Source organism: Melopsittacus undulatus, chromosome 1 (genome assembly GCF_012275295.1).
Source record: "Melopsittacus undulatus isolate bMelUnd1 chromosome 1, bMelUnd1.mat.Z, whole genome shotgun sequence".
Classification (NCBI taxonomy): domain Eukaryota; kingdom Metazoa; phylum Chordata; class Aves; order Psittaciformes; family Psittaculidae; genus Melopsittacus; species Melopsittacus undulatus.
Genome location: NC_047527.1, coordinates 39,818,714 through 39,840,166, shown reverse-complemented (window position 1 = coordinate 39,840,166; position 21,453 = coordinate 39,818,714). Strand labels below are relative to the sequence as shown.

Genomic DNA, 21,453 nt, shown 5'->3' with positions numbered 1-21,453 from the left:
CCTTTGCAGCAGAAAAGAGCTTTTTGCACATGTTCTTAAACTGCAGTTGTTCTCCCCTTGAACTATTGTGTATGAAAAGGAAGCATGTTTTTGCTGCATAGCCCAGATGATTGCATGGGAAACAGCTTGGTTTATGGTGTAATGTTTTTATTTAATACCTTTTTTATTCCAACAGGAAATATGGGATGTATAAAATCAAAAAGGAAAGAGAATCAGGATGGAGATGGGCTAGATTTGAAGAATCAACCAGTACGTAAAACTGAACGAACTATTTATGTGAGGGATCCAACGTCCAATAAGCAGCAAAGGCCAGTAAGTAGATAGTCTCAGGGGAGAATTCCAGTAGCAAGATCAAAGCATGAGTGGCATTACTTAAAGTTCAATCCAAAGCACATGCATGAAAAAATTCAGCTGATCATTAGTCCACGCTTGGGCTTTTAGTGTTGTGCAGTTCACCCTCAATGAATAAATACTTAAAAAAATAAAAGTAAAAAATTGTGATTTGCTACTTAATTGCTTTGTTTGTCATAATTTTCTGCATGAAAACAATAATCCTTCGCAACACTTAATGTAGGCATAGGTATGACTGTAGAAGAATGCTAGGTGACTTCAGAAAATGTGGAGTAGTTAGAACTGTTTTTAGAAGCAGTGCTGTTGGGGTTTTAATAGCTATGGGATCCGAGTGTTGACTATTCTGGTTAAAAAGGATAAATTAATCATGGGTGACTCTTTACCAGCTCCAGTCAGCTTCCCTTTTACTTGCCGAAGGCCACTACTTGCCCTTATACTGGGTGTGTAGGTAAGGATGGGAGGAGAGCAGAGGATGCAGTTGTAAAGGGAGCAGTGCTGTGCTGCGGGAGAAACAAGCCAATGCAGTTCAGTGTGTGCTGCCTGGCGCTAGAAAAGAAAGGGTGCCAGGAAGGGCAATCCTGTTGGGTACCAAGGGGGTTTGCTGTTTTGCAGATTGCCTGTTACCCTTTTCTCCCAGCCTCTATACTGTGCTGAGGAAACCGTATTTCCTGACTGTGCTTACTCAGGGTCTGTGCTGTCTGCAGGTGTGAATGATGCCTTTCTCATGCATCTCACCCGCTGACACACGATTCAGTGTGCTCTCCAGTCAGTGTACACACGTCACAAACTACCATTGCTTCTTTTTTAATCACTCTTTATTCTTGCACGGTGTTAGCTACTTAACTGTGCTTGTAGCTCTTTAGTGTGGCACCTATGCGTGAATAACTGTCCCATTAAATTGCCCTGCCTAATGCCTCTTCAGCAGAAGTCACAAAGCTGTTCACATCCTCCCAACAGCCTGTGTCACACCTTCCCAAGGGTTGAGCTGCTCAAGTCAACCTCTAGTGGAGTTTACTATATTTTTATGTTGTAATTTGCTTTTGAAGAATGGTGGGAAAAGATTGGAGCATTTTCATTTAAGACATAGAAGATGATACCAAAGCAACTGAGTAATACGTAATTGTAATGTAAGATTGTCACAAAGATCTAAAGCTGCTTAATTAAAGATACATTTTATTGTAGGCAAATGCAGAAGCACAGCTCTTACCAGGACAGAGATTTGTCAGTGAAGGTAAGTTTTCATAGGAATGTTACTGCTGTGTGCGATGCCTATGTCAGCTTGTGAAATAATCTGAACATGCCTTTGGCTTTCTGCCTTTGTAGAAACAGAGGAGCGTGGAGTCATTGTGATAGCTTTGTATCCCTATGATGGCCTTCATGAAGATGACTTGTCTTTCAGAAAAGGAGAAAAATTGAAAGTTATTGAGGAGTAAGTATGATAGTACTGATTCTATTGTAGTTTTTCTTTGGGGTCATCTATCTAATTCACTTTATAATGTTTTGTTATCCTGCTCATCACAAGTGTATGAATGGTAACAGAACTCCCTTGTATGTGAAAATACAAATGCACATGGAGCTGTTCCAGGCTGGATGGGGCTTTGAGCAGTCTGCTGTGGTAGAAGTTGTCCCTGCCCATGGCAGGGGGTTGGAACCAGATGATCTTTTAGGTCCCTCCAACCCAAAGCTTTCTATAACTTGGCAGCTGCCCTTGGTAACAGCAACTGAACATTGACCTAAAGAAGCCAATGGCTGCTCAGGGGGCTTAAGTTCAGAGGAAAGATACCTCTTCTCCCTCCAGTGAGGGCAAAGCTCTCAGACAGTAGAACCCAAATAACACTTTAGCATTTTTCCTTCCTGACAAAACTACCCTTGTTTCCATTTTTCAGGCTGGGAGAATGGTGGAGAGCAAAATCTCTCACAACAAAGAAGGAAGGCTTCATCCCCAGCAACTATGTAGCAAAAGTAAACACCCTGGAAACAGAAGAGTAAGTTCTCCCAGGCAAACATCTTCCTCATGGTGATATATTCTTTGTGGGTGGCGAGGAGAAATGCCTCTAACTGTCTGAAATACTTCTCAGGTGGTTCTTCAAAGACATAACCAGAAAAGATGCTGAAAGACAACTCCTGGCTCCTGGAAATAGTCCTGGAGCTTTCCTTATCAGAGAAAGTGAAACATTAAAAGGTAGGCTTTGGGGTGAGTTACTTTGGAGTTTGTAGTAGAGTTAAAAAGAAGGTATTAGGTGGCACTGGGTGTGGAGTAGCCCTATTGTGTGAATTGTCTGCAGTTCTATAGGAGTGGGAAGGCTGAGAAAACCACCAGGAAAAGAGAGAAGAGAGTTACAGGTTAACACCCAAAGCTGAGGTAGGGAAAAAAAACTGTATGTGATTACACTGACAAGAAGCAGGAATGAATGAAGTGAGAGATCTTTTCCTAACAGGTTGTGATTCCTTTGTTGAAGGACACTGCACTGTAAACAGTAGATGCTGCATTTCATAATCTTCTATTATTGGATATATATCCATTGCTACAAGTTTTACAATGCAGCTAGTGTGTAGTGAGGATTTACTGCACTGCAGTGTGGTATTTTTCAGGAAGCACTTTGGTAAAGGTTTGTGCTGAAGACAGAGCTCTTTGTACTGGAAAACTTAGCGGAGCCTCCAGACTCTTCAGCTGGGACCTTGAGAAGAGCATAGGAGGTTCTGCCCCAGCACTTGGACTCTGACAGCAGCCAGATTAGGTTCTCCAGCTGGTTACCCTAACTGCATCCTCCAGAGGAAGATGCATGAATCCCTTCAGTGGGTCATATGTCTGTCCCCTCCATAGTGTAGCTTTTCTGGCACTAACACTGCAGATCCTTGACTAGGTAGCTGTCTGTGATGAACCCATATCATTGTTTCTCTGCTCAGATTTCATTCAGATTCCTGAATAAAATTCTCAAAGGAAGACTTCTGAATTCAGCATAGGCTGCTGAGAGTAAGACAAAGTACCCCCAGAATACTTCTTTCTAACCCCTTCTGTCACTGGATCTGTGTGTGGTGAGAGAGAAGGTAGTGAGATGGTTTCTTATCCTTTGAAAGTGGACAAGAATTGTATGAGTAGAAGAAACAAAGAGCTTTGTGTTATGGGTAGATGCCCCATCTTAAATTCCAGCTGGAGTTAGGCTCCCTGGGACGAAGAGGTCTGCTCTCCCTCCTGTATACGTCAAGCCATCTCCAAATTGTCCTTTTCCTACTTGGCCCATGATGTCCACCATGTTCCTATTCTGAAACACTGATCTTCCTGAATTTCAGCCTCTGCCTGAGGCCTGTGACAGCCCCAGCCTTGCTTTGCCAGCCAGTTCTTCTCGAGCTGGGGGGAATTCCTGCAGAAGCAGCCGTTGGACATGAAGCTGCCTGGATTATGGAACTCCCAAGCTTGTTGAATAAGATCGAAAAAGAAAGTGTGACTGTAAGCATTTTGGTGACCAGTTCAGGACAGGCTGTTGGGTAACTTCCTCCTGTTGCTTGCAAAATGCTTTTTGAGGAAATAAAGGAGTGAAAAAACAATCCAGGCAAAAAAGTGGCTTTGTTAGGATTGACTGTATATGCATGGGCACTGTAGACTTTTGCTATCTGTTCATGATCATCCTTTCTTTATCCACAGGCAGCTATTCTCTCTCCATAAGAGACTATGATCCACAGCAGGGCGATGTGATTAAGCACTACAAAATTAGGAGTCTAGACAATGGAGGATTTTACATCTCTCCAAGAATAACTTTTCCCAGCATCAATGATATGATTAAACATTATCAAAGTAAGTTAAATCAGCTAGTGAATTACTTAATAGAGTATGGTCATTGTTTCCTGTGAGGGAAAAAAAATGCTTTCTTGTTTTATTTCAAACCTTTTCATCTTTTTCTGTCTAAATAAACTTGGCATGCATGTTACCAAAGATAAAGTAAAACTGGAACCCAAGTAATGTTGTTATCATAATCAGACCTAATGCTGCTTACTCTGTGGCATGCTCTTGTGAAATCAAGAATAGCTTTATAAAATGCCTCAGCAAATTTATGACGATATGAAGCTATCGTAGGAATTGCCTGCATTGTAAATAGATTAATTCTTCATTTGAGAGTAAATTTGTACTCACAATTAACAGAAATACGTATACATTTGTGAATATCATCTTTTATCTGGTGTTGAGTGTGGAATTGTTTTTATTTTCATAGACACTTATTATTCATTTATTTTTTTAAATAGAATTTTGAAGGAAATAAAATTCCATTAACTTTAAAGAACAAAAATTGCACCTCATGAAATGTGTGTGTTTATTATTTAAAAAAGGGATAAAGGGAAGAAGAGAGACAAATTTCTACCTATGTCTTAGTTACAAAAGTGACTTGTCATCCTGCATAACCTCCTGGTTGATAGCTCTAAAATGTGGTGGGGTTTAGTCCTGTAGCTGGAAAGAGAGAGAAAACAGAAAATTGGACAGAAAAAAAATAGGATAGAAAATTACATAGTGATGTATGAAATCCACGCTGAGGGCTTGGCCATGAGGTTTCTCTAAGTTCTTAGACAGATGTGGTGATTCTTTGGCACAGCTGGAAAAGCTTGAGAATTATTCAAAATCTGTATTAAAGTTATAGCTAGTTAGTGTCTGGAGACAAAAATAATGGTGACCTACTTCTGCTTGCATGCACATGTGTCTAAAACCATGCTGCAAGAAAATCTAATGACAAATTCAGAGTACAGGTCCCAAGCCTGACTCCAGTGGGTGTCTTCCTTCACATACTGTCAGTAATCAGATCTTATACTGTATTTATTTTGTACAAATTAATAATCTGTAACCAGATTCATGTGATGCTTCTTTATTAAATTTGTCTCTGAATACTAAATTTCAGTTCAGAGGCTCTTAAAGCTATGTGAAAGCACCAGAAATGTTCTGTTTTCATCTGAGCACCTTACTAATGTGAACATTATTTTCAGCTGGTTACTGCACCCCTGCAATGAAGTAATGATTGCTTCAAGTTGTGAGGCGCACAAGTGTAACAGATTTTATATTTTATTTTTACTTTGAAAACCAGAACAATCAGATGGCTTGTGCAGAAAGTTGGAAAAAGCTTGTATTAGTCCCAAGCCTCAAAAGCCATGGGATAAAGATGCATGGGAAATTCCACGGGAGTCAATTAAATTAGTGAAGAAACTTGGAGCTGGTCAGTTTGGAGAAGTCTGGATGGGTAAGTTTATTCATTTGAAATAAGTATTTAAATCTGCTGAAAGAAGTATCATTTCAGAGACATTCAGAAAAACAGTGGATATGAACCTGGTCTGATATACTTGTAAAACAGCAAAAATACATCCAAAATACGCCTTCTGTGAGGAGAAAAGTGTTCATGAGGGGGAGCATACCTGACAGAGACATGGAACAAATCCTGTAGTGGCTTTTTTAAAAGGAAAAAAATAGTAAGGACTGTAATTTAGAAGGTGAAAGACAATGGGGATTTTGTTGTGTTTTGTGGGGGAAGTAGAAGGTTATAGTAAGATGTGACTCCTGATTCTCAAAATTGATGGGCCTCTCAGAACTTGGTTCAAATCAGAAAGTGGTAAAGGACATGAGATAAAAATAAGTCGTGTCTTTTACTTAACTACATATTGAGTTTTCAATGCCTTTTGGTAAAGAAGACAATGCAAGGTAATGCATGGGACTGCCATACTGGGTGAAAAATGGGGACACTTAATTCAAGATTATTGTGTGCCAATTTGCTGCTCAAAAAGTAGGTGACGTATGTAGTGAGAAAATTAGAGATTGATCACCCTCTGCCTTGAGTTATCATACAAGTCCCCAATTATGGAATTGTCATAAGACAAGTTTTAAGCAAGAAATGATAGAACTGATGATTATAAACAGAATTAGCTTTGTTTGCTTATAAACAGTATTTTCTCAGCCTCAGTGACTTCCTGTGGCAAGAGACTACGATCAGTATCTAATCACATTCTGTAAATATTATATAATCCTCTTGCTTTGCAATGCTTCCTATTCTGGTATCTGAGGTGTTTCTTTTGTTCTATATTGCAAGTTCTTTGCACTATTCATCACTTACAGATTTGTTACCAGTTACCATCTTATTTGAGGTAAACTATACCTTCCTCTCAAAGTCTTCATTAGGATGTTTTTTCAGGCCAAATAATTTTTAGCCCTTCCCTGTATCTTGTTTTTTGGGGTATTATATTTAAATAGTAATAAAATTGTTACAGTTATGATAATAGTGGATTGTATTATTGGTGGTGTTATTATTACTATTAAGCAAGATACTATAGGCAGGGAGTTAACTTAAAAGTGAAACCCAAAGTTTATTAGAAGGCGCAAAGCTATGACCCACAGGAGTGCAGTAGTCTGATGGGAATGTCATTGCTTTGAAGAGATGCCCTCATTTAGAAAAGTAAATCACAGAGTGATGCTGTTTGAGTGGCAAATTCCACACACAACTACAGCTTGAATCAGAAAGCTCTAATTCAGTCATAGGTACAATCATTTGATGTAATCATGTAAAAAATTCAAGCAACGCCACTCTATATTACTCCAAATATAATTATTCCAATTATTATCATTGTTCCAAATAAGCCAAATTCAGCTTCTTTATTTGCCTTCATGAGAAAAGGGTTAAGAAACCTTCTAGCTAAGATATACATGAGTGACAATTTACATGCTAGTTGAGTGTCAGCCATTGTGTAGGTTATTTTCTGCCTAATAAACCGGGGGCAAGAGAGGTTTAACTGTCGCTGACACTTTGTGGCAGGAGGTGATAACCTGCTTGAAATGTAGATCATTTTGGGAAGTAACTACTTCTGCACACACATGCACGCAGAGACATAAAACTTTAAAAGGGCGTTTCTGTTTCAAGATGTTTCCTCTTGTTTGTGTCATTATTTTAACATCTAAATTGGGCCTAACCCCTGCATCTGAATTGCTGCACTGTGAGAAAAATTAATGTACTGTGAAAGCAATTGCTGTGTTTCCTCTTCTCTGCTTCCTTTCTGAAGCAAGACAAGCTGATTTGCATGGCATAGGTCCTCTCGAATCAGGAACATGGTTAATCTTAGAACCAAGGAAGTTCAAGCTGGAAAAGACATATTAGGTCAGCTGTGCAGTGCAGGGTGTCAGCAAACACTGTGTATTGCAATGATCAACCAGCAGCATCAGAAGTTATGTGGAGATACTAAGAAATAGCCTAGTTGTTATGCTCTTCTGATGAGAGAGCTAGTTGTTACATGTTGTCTTCATACAGAACAAAGTTATTTTTGAGCCATAGTGTGAATTAGAAATATTGCTCCATGGCTCAATTACTACATAAATTTCTTCTTGATAAAGGGTACTTAGAATTGTGGTTTCAGTGTCGCACACAGAGGAACTGGGCTCCCCAGTAAAGAGAGATATGGACCTACTGGAGAGAATCCAGCAAAGAGTCACAAGGATGGTTAAGGGACTGGAGCATCTCTCCTGTGAGGAAAGGGACTGTGCAGCCTGGATAAGAGAATGCTTGAGGAGATTTCATCAATGTATGTAAATACCAGAAGGGAGGGTGCATAGTACAGAGACAGTCAGTGGTGTGTGATGGCTGTAGTTTGTAAAGGAGTGATGTGCTAACATGCAAGAGGATGTACAGAAGCTGCTGTTCCTCAGTCTCTTCCCCAGCACCTCCTGAAATTGTAATGGCCTGAGACATTTATCTGGCCTCTAACAGTGTCATTCCTCTGTGGCTCAAAAAAATTGTTCCCAGGGTAACTTTGCAGGAAATTACTTCAGAAGCAGGGGAAGAAGAAGGCTGCATCTTGTAGGCTTGTTCACAAAGTTGTTCATCTTCAATTCTGGAGGTCTTTTCAGAAATTATAGGCTCAGCCTCATCATTGTTATAAATTCATGTCACATCTTGGCCTGATTAAGCCCCTGAAAGAATCTGGGGGGCAACCTGGTTGTCCAAGATATTACTCTGGTGAGATAATCATAAACAACTCCAAAATAAATACCTGAAACACCAACAATTTTGGGGGGATTTCTATTCTAACACGTAGAATATGGAGAAAATGGTTTTCTCTGTGAGACATGGTCACATTCTATTCCTCAGACTTGGGTCCTATTGCTTGCATCACATTTAATTTTTAACAGAAGTCTTAATTGCAGAGAGTCTTGCTTCTTGCCATGGTATGACAGGGGTTTTGACCATGGAGTTCAGTGCATCTGGGCAGCTCATTTGGTGGTAAGATGAACCAGAGTAGCACTGCAAGCACAGGGTCCATGTTTTATGCATTTTTGTTCCTAGTGTGCACTGATACAATATGAACCATAATGCTCTCTGGTATTAATAATCCATGAAGAGAATTCTCAAGCAGGGCTAAAAGTTAACAAGCCAAACAGAGCCATTATGATGTATTTTATTAATGAGGCACGTCTTGCTTGCATCTCATGTGTAAAAGATTCTCTCTTCTGGCAAACTCCAAATTATAATATAACAAATACACATTTTGGAGTTGTGCGTTCTTATCCAGCTGTTAGAAAAAAATAGAGAAAATAGTAACACAGAAATACTTCTATGAAAATAAAAGAGATCTAAAATGAACCAAGGAAACTTACTGGTACTTCTCATCAGTATCAGAAATTGATTTTTATAGTACATACGTGAGCTGAATGCCAGTTGCAAAGAATCTGAATTTAATGTCAGAAATTCTAGATGTAAGCAAGAATTTCATTGCTTATCTATCTATTAAAATTCATGTCTAGGTAGTAAACTAACCATGTGTTCATATCATACAGAAGGAGCACTGTGACAAAAGTGGTAGGTTTACACCCAGAGCCAGGTTCAGTTCAGCCAAGAAAGATATTAGCAATGGGCTGCAAGCCTCAGATACTGTGTGAAACAGAGATGATGCAGTGCTGTGGCCATCCCTTCCCACAGCTCCCCGCCTGTCACTGGAACCCTTCTGTGATGCAGACTGAACCTTACATTTGCTGCTGGTGAAGCACTTTGAGGTCACCAGCTTTTGCTCCACCTGCACAAAAGCTGCTGTTTCTTACCTGTACTGTGAGAGTGTGCCTGCAAAGCAGATGGTCGTTATGGAATGAATCTACCACAGAGGTTCTCATGGTAATGATAAGTGACGTGGCATGAGGACAAGGACTTTGTTAAGCTAGGGTGGTACAAATGCATACTAGAAAGACACTGACAGCCCCAGGTCTGATGTGAATCTCAGCCCAAATCAAGCTATACATTAGTTTTGCTGGTAATGGGTGGGAGAGAGAGGGGGCAAATACCAGTTCTGCCAAACCGACAAGGGTCAGGTTTTTTACAGATGCCTTTGTAGCTGCTGTTAGAGTTCGTGACCACCTTTCCTCAGTGATTTGGTGTCTCATCCCTCCCAATACCTGGTGAAATAAATGAACACGAGAGAGGTCAAGATCAATTATCTCTAGTGCTGTCATTAGCTCATTTGCTTTGCGTGTAATCACCAAAGGAAACCTCAGTATTGCTGTTGCAGTAAAAAAAAACCTTTCTATGAGTAGCACCCTAGTTGATTTCTTTTGTGAATGTAAAATACTGTTACATAGTGTTAAGAGTCCTGGTTGTAATTGTTTCGCAGAAATTGCTAGGTTCAGTAGAGTATTCAACAAATTGGGAGTAGAACTCATGCTATGCTTTAGGGTATAGAATGGAATAGTAGTAATGATACAAATAAGATTTCTTCTTAAGCTAAAAGAAATGCATTTAACGTCTCTTTTTCTGATAGATATAAACTATATACCTGAGCTTTAACAGCACATTTGACCTGTAGTTGTCATTTCTTACTATCAGGTCATTTTGAGGCATATCTTTGTTGAGCTTTGACCTGACCACATTTGACAAAATAGTTTTAATAATCATGCAGGTGAATGCATTGTGATAGACATAGTGGCTTTTCTCAGGTGATAACCTTCCTTTAAAAAAGGTGGTAGAAGATTGCAGTGGTCAGAGCCATCCCTGAAGATTTGGGAAAATTAGTTCCTTGCTTTCCCGCTGATTTCATTTGTTAGGTTAATAAATAGTATAAAGGAATTGTGGACATTTAGATGTGTATCCTTTGGATTGTTGCTGAATAAGGAAATGAGTCATGAAAAGTTTTGCCTCTTCTGAGAAATAATTTTGCAATTTTCAATGGGCATGGTGGGGGAAAAAATTGCATTTATATCCCTCTCTCTTCTTTGTTTTATTTTTTAAATTAAGTGACTTCACAATATAAACTTAACAATCAGTTCTTGCTACTCCTTTTTTTATGCTATTTAACATTTATTTAATATTTGGAAAACATTAAATCAGAACGTAATTCACTGCTTTTTACTGGTAGGTGTTTTTTATATAATTAGAATATTACATTAGCAGGTTCGATAAACAGAGAAATGAAAGAGCCACAGTCTTTTCCACTCTTGGCATGGGCTACGTGATAAGAAATTATCTCTGTTTAAATCTTGCCCTGAGCACTGCAGGATTGCAGTCCTGGCAGCATATCTTTGTTGGTCATAAGAACACTTATTTGATTGCACTTTCCTGTAATGCTTCTTTTTGAGCACTGAGGGTTACAGAGAGGATTATAAGCATGAGACTGACATGCATAAAATGGTTATAATCACAGAATTTAAAGACACTCCAGGATCTTGCAAGTAATCTGTGGACTCCATTAGATTCTGAGACAAGTTTAGTGAACCTTCATTACAACATCTTTTGACTGAATATTTTAGGGGCTACTTGTACATGAAAACTTTGTATGAAGATGATTTGCTTGTTTTATTTGTTTTGGGTTTTTTTCAGATAAATGATTTCTGAAAATGGGGAATGGATTATTTTGCACTGCAGTCTTGTATCAGTTGCAAAATAAAAAGGAATTCTAGCATAAATATTTGTGCTACATCTGGCGCTTGCTCTCAGCCTCTTAGCTATTACTGGAATCCAACCTGAGCTGCTTTATAAATTCCTAGTAGTCTGGGTGCTGTGTGGCACAGACTTGAACTGCGCTGACCGTATTCCCTCCTTTCAGGTTACTATAATAATAGTACAAAAGTGGCTGTGAAGACTCTGAAGCCTGGAACGATGTCTGTTCAAGCCTTCCTGGAGGAAGCCAACCTCATGAAAACACTTCAGCACGATAAACTCGTCAGGCTTTACGCTGTAGTGACCAAAGAAGAGCCTATTTATATTATAACAGAATTCATGGCAAAAGGTGAGAACAGTGTTGGATCTGTGAGCATGCTTTAGTAAATAGTCCCAGTTCTTTAAAAAGGAAGATATAAAAAAAGAAAACTTAGGATTTTAGTATTATTCTTTTGAACACTTCAATATAAAGTGAAAGAGCACCTGTCCTAAAGGAGGGGTGAAGCTTTAATTTTATGATTCATTGCTGTGGTTGTAATTGCTTCAGATGCAGAGCATAACCCCAAAATAGCTCTGGTTCCTTTGGGCTCCCTACCTCACTTCTATACCTGGAGTCATAGCAAGGCAATTAAAACAAACCTTAGAAATGGCGTTACGTGGCCCTTGAGTTGATAGATGAGTAGGTAATAAGGTGAGTGATGGGTGGTCCTGCCAGGATGGTTGCACTACTAGAAAAGGACAACCTTTATTAGAGCATTACTACACAAAGTAAGTGAAGTTTCCTTCTCAGGTTTTCTTGGGTGCTATATTTTCCTGGTCAGTTCTGTTTTCAAGAAATTCTGCTGCTAACTTCATAAACAAGTGTTGAGCCACTTTTTATGACTTGGAAAGGATTGATATGTGGGATTCTCCTACACAGCTTTCCTGATAGTCCATAGACTAGGTTACTTATCAGAGTCAATACCACTGAACTAAGGTGAGGTCTGATGAGTTTTCTACATCCAGGAAAATGGCAAAACTTGGATGCCTGACATGCTGACTTGGATGCTACCGTTGTTAAACCATGTAAAGTGACTGCCTTACTATAGTCAACTTGAAAATACATCAAAACATTTCCCTGCAAAAATTTTGTGATCAAGAAAATCAGGGACCTGGCGTGAACTTTATTTCATAGAATCATAGAATAGTTAGGGTTGGAAAGGACCTTAAGATCATCTAGGTCCAACCCCCCTGCCATGGGCAGGGACTTCAGTAATAAGCTGCACTGACTTGGTCTTTCTCTGTTTTAACAGGAAGTTTGCTGGATTTTCTGAAGAGTGATGAAGGCAGTAAATTGTTGCTTCCAAAGCTGATTGACTTCTCTGCTCAGGTAAATTTTAAGAAATATGCTCAAAATTAATGGGGTTTATTCCTCTCTGAGTCTAAAACTCTGGCTGGGCAACTTTGGGGTTTTTGCATTAAAAAAGATTTTAATTTTCAGATAAGTTTTGCTCTGAGAAAATGAGGTTGCTTGAAAGGAGGGAATAGATAAAATAGGTTTCAAACAAAATATGTGAAATTAGGCTTTAACTCGCTGCTGGTGACCTGCTAAAGATGCCAGTGGCACCTTGCTTAGATGGGGGTGGAAAGGATGCTTTCAGTTCACATGGCTGTGAGTTGGAAGTGTAAGTACACGTTTGTGAGTTTCTGCTCATGAGATTCCTTCAGTGTTAAAAAACGCATCATTTTTTACTTCTTAGGTCAATTTGTGAAACTCCTCTTAAGCTCAGAGAACTATAGTTGGGTTTCAAACTCTTATGTAAATTGCCATGAAATAAATGAGATCTAGTCAAATGATGTTTCAGAATCTGATTTATGAACCAAGAAGATTGTTTCAAAATATACTGGTCACTCCATGTCATAAATGAAATACGTAGAGAAACCTCAGACTGATTTGTGTGTGTCAAAGTCTGAATCAAAAGTGCCTGGAGCCCAGTGTTCCACCTCATACAGTTGCCAGCATTAAATGTCCAGTGAGGCCTATAAGAAAATAGAGTAAGAATTAAGCAACTTTTGCAAGTTGTAGTTCATGTTACTAATAGGCAATGAAAAAATTTCTGGTAGGTTATTGTCTCACCAACCTTTCTTGGGTTTTTATTATGCATTAGAGTTTACGGACTGTTGTACCCTATAGCTAACTTGTTATAATCCATGGCAAAAGACGAGAAAACTAAAAACATGTAAAAAAACATTACGAATTTATAAAAAAAAAAAGAAAAAAATCACTATATTATGTAGTTGTTTAATATAACTATTGCTATATAAATGGATGGAAGATTAGATGTTAGGAAGCATTTCTTTACAGAGAGAGGGTGAAACACTGGAATAGGCTTCCTAGAGAGGTAATTGATGTCCCAAACCTGTCACTGTTTAAGAGGCATTTGGACAATGTTATTAACAGCATGCTTTAACTTTTAGTTGAAGTGGCTTGAAGCGGTTTAACTTTTAGTTGAAGTGGCTTGAAGCGGTCAAGGAGTTGGACTAGATGATTGTTGGAGGTTCTTTCCAACTGAAACTCTTCTGTTCTATGGAATATTGGGCCAAAGAGCTCCCAATTCTTTTTTTCACAGTTCTTAAAATCATATTTGCTTCTGTTTGATGACATCTGCTGAAAAAGTATGGTGTAAATTCGGTGAACCTTTTGCATGTATAAACTCTTCCTGCTTCTTCTGCAAATTCATTATCTACATCTACCATGTAGCACACGCACGCCTGGTGGTTATGGGTAGGAAAATGGTATGAGTTGTTGCTGAGCATACTCATAACTTTCAAATCATCTCTAAGTAATCATTTTTACAGGATTTTGGTTTAAAATAGGGCAGGAGGGTATTGGAGAGCTTCTTAGCCTAGTTGTTTCTCAATATTTCGGGAATTGTAGGTCACACCCTGTTGTTCTTTCCCCAGAGTGCACTTCATTTGTAACCAAATGAAAACTAGGCACAACTTAAATACTGATTCAGCACTTATATTTTTACCTCATTTTGCTTTCCTGCTCTGCAGGCGAGTCTGGATGTGTGGATTTGGATTTACTGCCAGTTTTCAGGTGTCTCATAAACCACTCATATGCACTTGAACTGTCCTACCCCACTTCTTTCCCTTTCCCACTCTGTTTTTGCGCCTTTGTCGTTCATATTAACCACATGTGCATCCTTGGCCCTTTCAGTGGAGACAGAAGCAAAGGCAGGCACTGTCGTATTTGCGTGTAGTCTTCTCCATCTGTTTTCTGTGAATGTTTCCCTTGGTCTTGTGCTGCTACTAATGAATCCCCACTTAAAATTTGTAGCACTTTTTTGTGGGTGAGCTCTTACGGTTTCTGTCATATTGGGATATTGGTTTTATGTCTCGTAACTTGTCTTTGTTGTACTGGAGTGTTTCTGGCCAGGTATGATTTGGCCACGTTTTTCTCATGAAGCACTGTCTTTATGGTAAGTGTGATTGCCCTTGCACTTAATAATTGTGCGGTATTGGTGGTGTGCTTGTTCCTGAGACTCTTAGCCCATGAAGTTGCACTTGTCAGCCCTTCAGGTTGTTTAAAACTTGCTTTCCTTAAAACAAGCAAACAACCAAGCATAACAAGAAAACGTCATATTTTGTCATAATTTCATTTCCTTTCATTTTCATTCCACTCTTTTTCATGATCCTTGTCATTTAGTTTTTCTTCTTAACATATGTTCTCAGCATGATGTAGAAATATCCTATTAAGTTGACCTTAAGCAAACCCATCTGCCTTTCTTTTTCTGCCACATTTTTGCACACAGCCTAGAAATGCACAGTGGAATAAGTTACACCTGTTGCTGTAAACTTCTTTGTACATGGAGGAACAGCAATGCAAACTGTCTGTAAAACAGGGTTGGTTTGTGATAACTCTTGTAAAAGAGGATCACAGACCTTGGAATGGAAGTTGAAATCAAGCACCTTTTTGAGTTTAAAAATGGAGCTATGAAGGAAGCCAGAAGTTCTCTGGTTTTGTACCAAAAAAAAAGCAAACCCAAATCAAAACAAAAACTGAATGTCACCTTCTGAAATAGAGAGAAGCACAGGACTGCCTATCCCTCTGTGTGCTGTTCAACGTTAGCTGTGGTGTTTCACCAAGGACATCTGTGACTTGGGACCAAGTACTCTTGCTTTTCAGAGGGTGTAGCTCTTCTTTGTCCTTAGGCAGTCCTTTTCTGAAATGGTGGTTTATTAAGTTCTCCCCTCCCTGCTTCAGAGTCCTTTGCTGCTGCCTCCAAACATCTACAGAAGCTACAAAAAATGGGTCTGAAAGTAGGGAATGCATGTTTTCAAAGCAGCACTGCTTGCTCCGTGATTTTGTTACCATTTTCTTTCAGGACTTTGCAAGATTTTTATACCTGTTTGTGAAATGACCCACAAGTATTCCGGAAAGTTAAGTAATTGCCCTGTTTTATAGATAGGAAGAACAGAAACAGAGAGGAAGGAGCATTGCCAGCTGAAACCATGCCCCAAATGGGTGACAGAGCTGCATGCAGCACTGCTCCAAGTCATCATTCACTTGGAATGTGACTTTCATATGAAGCTTTGCAGTATGAAAGCTAACTTGTGGAGTCATTTATTTCTTCCAGAAGACTTTTGTTGCGTTCTTACCGTTTCCAGTATTCAGAGATTTGGTGGTTGGTTGTTTTTAAAAGCATTTAACTTGGGTATCTCTGGAAGCATGCCAGTACTTCATTAAAGGTGAAGGGGAAACTGCTCCCTTCTCGGTCGTAAGACTTGTGTAGTGTAGGCAGAATCCTCTCTTAAAGGACACAGAACAGATTCCAGCAACCCAAATTACCTTTCCCATCCTGTTCCTGAGTAGTAGTTACAGGTAGCCGAACAGTCTTGACAGGTACCAATGATCATTAACAGAAGTGGGAAAAGGCTTTCTTTTGTTCCCATGAATTTCTCTACCTTTAACATATCATTTGGCAATGAAAACCCAACAATTATTACCAAGAGTTATCACATGGGCTTTGGCACCAATTCCCTTGATAAAAAAAATTCTTCTTTTCTTTTTTTCTTTTCCCACAAGCTAAGGTTTAATGTGACCATATGTGTGAATTGAGTTGTTCAGTTGCTGTGTTTCCCCTCCTTCTCCCATTCAAAATTCCTTGCCTGTTATTCTTTTCCTGCTTGGGAATTTTTTGCATGCCCAGATGCTGGCACGTATGTGGCTTCTTTGAATTTCTCTGTTTCCGTGCAGTCAAAGCCATTGTCCTGGCATTTCATGGAAATGTAGTCTGTATTTGCTGAAAACTTACTGATTGTTTGATGTCGCATTCTGCATTTGTGACTAATCAGATAATAACTTCAGAAGAACTTCTTTACTGTAAGAGTGACAGAACACTGGAACAGGTTGCCCAGGGAGGTTGTGGAGTCTCCTACGCTGGAGATATTCAAGGCCTGCCTGGACAAGTTCCTGTGTGATGTACTCTAGGTTACCCTGCTCTTGCAGGGGGGGTTGGACTAGATGATCTTTTGAGGTCCCTTCCAACCCTTGGGATTCTGTGATTCTGTGTGATTCTGTGACTTCAGAGAGTCTGGCACAAGTAAGAGGAAATAAAATGGTCTTTCCTATGGCTTTGCTTGGTTGGGCTTGGAAACTAAATGCTGCCATCACAAATGTCTCTTTTGTGAAATGAATGTCTCCCCAGACAGCAGTTTGCCCAAATGCTAAATCCATGCAGGGAAGTAGGAGGAAAGTTGATTTCTTTGTGATGGTTGATGTGTTTTTGGTGATATTAGTGGACCTGTCTGCATTTTGGTCGTATCTGCCAAGCTGGTTAGTTCAATCTCAGCACCGATCTTGCAGCAAAACCTTCTCTTTCATCTCTTATTCCTTCCCAAACCCAAGTAGTGGCACAGGGAGGAGAGAGAAGCTAAAGCAGACTCTGAATCAAATACTACTCTTCTATTTTGTCTGTAAGTCTCTAGTAAGACCCTATGTGGCAATTATTCAGTAGCAGCTGCTTCCTTCATTATGAAAAGTCTTATTTCTAGAAAAAGTGAAATGCAGATGTTCTTCATTCTCTTCATCATCAGGGTTGCTTTTTGATTTAGTGTGAGACACCCCCCACACCCCACATTGTATAAGGGCTGTGTAGCAGTCTGCTCTGAAGAATATATCGGTTTGTAAGAAGAGGTTTGCAGTGAAGGAGGTGGGAGGGCAAGTGGCTCTATTTTTCCATTGCCTAAACCAAAAAAGAGGAACGAAGACCTCACACACAAACGTGTGGTTTGTGTTGTAAGTGGTGGCAGTGTGTGCCTTCACAGGGGACCTTCCTCAGGGACCTTTTAAAATGGGTAAGCAGAAGTGATGTTAATGTTCTCTTATGGTTCAGCCAGGTGCTCCTGCTTGCTTTACTGCATGGCTGAAACAAGCACCTCTGGTGCTGAGAAGGTGTCCATGCACTTGCCTTCTCCTGAGGTGGGGAGAGCCAGGGTATGAGTGTGCCAGGGACTGGCACTAGAGAAGGACCCTTCCTGCTGTAGTGGTGCTTTGTTAGCAAACCTGAGAGCACGTGCATTCCCCAAAACATGAGGCCGTGAGTGAGCTCTCTGTCACCCACAGACATCCTGGAGAGGTACCTGTGGCACAGGTTGTACCATGGCCCTGCCTGGGAGTGACCCATCACCAGTCTCACAAGGAAGAGAAAAACTGGCAGCTCACAAACACTGGGTTTATTTTCCCTTTTTCCTAGCTCCTCTTTTGGACATAACACCATCTACACATCAGTTTTATTGCTCTGAGTTTAGAAACTATGATTTCAGTTTCTTTTTTTTCTGAAAAGTCAAATAGCTGCCTGAGCAAATACTGGGAAAAAGACCATCCCTAGTTCATATTTTGAGGACATTAATCAGCTGATGTGGGACTATTCATTAGGGACTGCAGTGATAGGACAAGGGGTAACTGGTTGAAACTTAAACAGCAGAGGTTTAGACTGGATATAAGGAAGAAATTCTTTACTGTGAGGGTGGTGAGGTACTGGAAGGGGTTGCCCAGGGAGGGTGTGAATGCACCATCCCTGGCAGTGTTCAAGGCCAGGTTGGATGAAGCCTTAGGTGACATGGTTTAGTGTGAGGTGTCCCTGCCCATGGCAGGGGGGTTGGAACTAGATGATCTTAAGGTACTTTCCAACCCTAACTATTCTATGATTCTATGATCTTTAATTTGGTTTGGAAATCAGTTTGGGCTGCTGGAATACAAATTAAATTTACTTATGATAGTATCTGAGAGCTGGCTGTTAAACATGTTGTTGTAGAAGAAAATAAAGTTGTTTGACCTATCTTAGTAATTGTTTCCCAATTGTCCAGGCCTAGTCTGGGTAAATACCTTATCTGCACTGTTGTTTCATCAATCCTTAAAAAAACATCTGTGTCTTGTTTGGCTTATTAATTCCTTACATTGCCTTAGAAATTGGAAAACAAACTCAATAATTTGGAAAAGAAAATATTTTAGTAGAAATCTTAGGAATATTTTAATTTTTTTTGTGTCAGGAAACATGTCTAGCACTTATCTCTGATCTTGCCAGCTGTTATTCTCCCAAACAATTCTTTTGAAGCTGCTACTGTAAGTATAGTGTTGCAGGACTGGATCTATATGTAGGTTTTCCATGGCAATCACCCATTCCTTGCTTCCATCTGAAAAATGCTCCAAAGACCGAGGTAATGAATAAGTGGATGTGGCTTTGCTGATACCTTGAAAGAACAGAGACCTGCTGATGGTGTTGTGTGGTGTTAAAATATCAAAATACTTGTTTTTTGGTTACAGATTGCAGAAGGGATGGCATACATCGAAAGAAAAAATTATATCCATCGAGATTTGAGAGCAGCGAATGTTCTGGTTTCAGATTTACTGATGTGCAAAATTGCTGATTTTGGGCTAGCAAGAGTCATTGAAGACAATGAATATACAGCAAGGGAAGGTGTGTACTTTTGTTTTCGCCTTTAAAACTTAAGCTTCTGGGAGGCAGTGGGGATGGATCCAACAATAATATGGTCACCAAGGACAGAAAATGCTGTAACTTCCTGGAGGCAGCATTCTAACGCCAACAACTTTTGAAAAGAATAAGGAAACAACCAACCTGTGCTCCCCAGGCTTTTTGAGAAGTTTGTTTGAAATGAATGTGAAGAACAAAGAACATTGAGAGTACTTAACTGCAATCAGTTTTCTCTAAATTGCACAAGTTATTTGCACAGCCACAGCTTCAATCCCTCTGAATTAAATGCCAAGAAAATATGTTCATGTTTTCTCATCACATCCTAATGTGCCATACGCACCTCCTTTCACTTGGAGAAAGGCAGAAGCCCTAGCAGGTGTGGTTGCTGGTAACAAGGAAACCTTTAGCATATCTGGTTATCTTTTGAAGCTGCTGTAGTAGCTGCAGCATTGATTTGCATGTTCAGCAGCAATGAGCACTGTAAGGACACTGGAAACCTGAGTCGTGCTCAGCACATGGATGGGAGGTAACATCTCAGCAGGGTCAGAACTGGCAAGAGGGGATGTTGTGATATGAAAGGTATTTGTCCAGATTTTGCCAGGTGTGTTTTGCTAATTTGGTCAAGGATCCTTTTAAGAAGTGAGTAGGCAACTTGTAGTGAAAAGTTTTTGTTTATGCTTCCATGCACACACAGACTTCCCTCTGGTAATGTTGCAGAGCAGGTTTGTTGCTGGCTTTCCCCCTTTTGTTTTGAAGACGCTACCTCATATTTTCACACAGTCTGGATGGAAACTGTGGTAATGTAGGACGAAAGGGGAAGAACTAGGGTATGAGGAAGAAAGTGAGCAGTGCATTACACTGAGATTAAAGGAAGGTGAGCTATTCAGCAGTCACTGAGTAACAGTAGTTCAATAGAACAGAGGGACGGGTCTCATAAAGCAGTTTTCAGAGGTAGAGAACTCACATCTGTGTGTTTTAGCTAGATGTGGACATTCTGTATTGATTAAATGAACCCTTCAGGTTATAAATTCTTTATGCCAAGTTTCTTTGATGTGTTTTCTGCCGTTCAGAAAAGTTTCCTAGCTTACCTGGTATTTTGCATCAGAATGATAAAGCAAACTAAAAAAGGCAGAGAGACAATCTGCTTGTATTACTTTTCATGGTCTGAAGAGCTAACATTATATTTCCTAGTGAAGGTTGCCTGAACTTTTCTTATTTAACTGTAAGGAGTTTGCTTTTATATGCGATTTTCTGGAATCAGTTAATTAGACATGAAGGACAGTATTTTAAGGTATGACTTCTTAAGATATCACCTGCCATTGCCTTTTCACCTAAGGCTGAATGTGAAATGTGTTGGGGTATGTGGAAGCTAGACTGACTTTCTTTAAAACAGGCAAAGGTGGCTAAAGTCTTACGAAGTTCCAGGTGATGGGAATTGTAAGATTGTTGTCTGACCACTGGTCAGAATGGAAAATGGTGACTAATTTTAGCATAAATTCACCATACCTAAGAGTTAAAAGGTGCTACGTAACATTCAGTGTTTTATTTGCATCTCTGACGCAGGACATACGGTGTGGCACCATGTATCCTGCAACACATCTCTGCTGGTAACTCTTGGATAGAAAGAGTTGGTGGGAACTTTGCTAATTTAGGGGTATCATAGGCAAGTCATTTAAGACCTTTTAGGGACTTGATATGGAGTGTTTACATTTGCCTTTGACTGATGGAGACTGTACTCTTTCCTTTTTTTAGGTGCAAAATTCCCTATTAAATGGACAGCACCAGAGGCAATTAACTATGGATCTTTCACTATTAAATCAGATGTGTGGTCATTTGGGATCCTCCTGTATGAAATCATTACATATGGGAAGATTCCTTATCCAGGTATGGGCATGTATTTATACCATTACTCTGTATGTATACTTTGGTGTTAAAAAGCAAAGAAGATATAAAAGGAAAGAGCTGGCAGCTGACAGTAGCAACAGCAGTGATCTGGAAATTGTCTTGCTGGTTTGAAGAACTTTGCTTTGAAAGCTTACAGTCACCATATGTGTGCAATGTTAGCAAACAGACTAAAGGCACCATGAACATGTAGCTGTTTTTATATATTCAAAAGGGGTTAAAACCACAGTGAATACAGCATTGTCTCAGATCCCACCTTTACTGTCTGCAACACAGTCCCACAGCAAGGATGCAGTGCTACAGGTTATAATGGTGCTGTGTAAGCTGCTGGGGTTTTAAATATT

At 39.7% G+C, this 21,453-nt stretch overlaps 1 protein-coding gene across 6 annotated transcripts in view; it reads left to right on the top strand.

The window, feature by feature from the left end:
- LYN (LYN proto-oncogene, Src family tyrosine kinase) overlaps positions 1 to 21,453 on the top strand; it is a 48,107-nt gene that overhangs the window by 22,912 nt on the left and 3,742 nt on the right. For 5 of the 6 annotated variants that reach the window (XM_013129931.3, XM_031052252.2, XM_031052251.2 and 2 more), the window contains 11 exons: positions 176 to 312; positions 1,534 to 1,582; positions 1,675 to 1,780; positions 2,238 to 2,336; positions 2,430 to 2,533; positions 3,995 to 4,144; positions 5,418 to 5,570; positions 11,395 to 11,577; positions 12,521 to 12,597; positions 19,039 to 19,192; positions 20,960 to 21,091. In XM_013129931.3, coding sequence (XP_012985385.1) covers positions 181 to 312; positions 1,534 to 1,582; positions 1,675 to 1,780; positions 2,238 to 2,336; positions 2,430 to 2,533; positions 3,995 to 4,144; positions 5,418 to 5,570; positions 11,395 to 11,577; positions 12,521 to 12,597; positions 19,039 to 19,192; positions 20,960 to 21,091 — 1,339 coding nt within the window. In that variant the 5' untranslated portion in view covers positions 176 to 180. The remainder of the gene's footprint in view (positions 1 to 175; positions 313 to 1,533; positions 1,583 to 1,674; positions 1,781 to 2,237; positions 2,337 to 2,429; positions 2,534 to 3,994; positions 4,145 to 5,417; positions 5,571 to 11,394; positions 11,578 to 12,520; positions 12,598 to 19,038; positions 19,193 to 20,959; positions 21,092 to 21,453) is intronic. The other variant, XM_005152538.3, reaches the window with a different exon arrangement.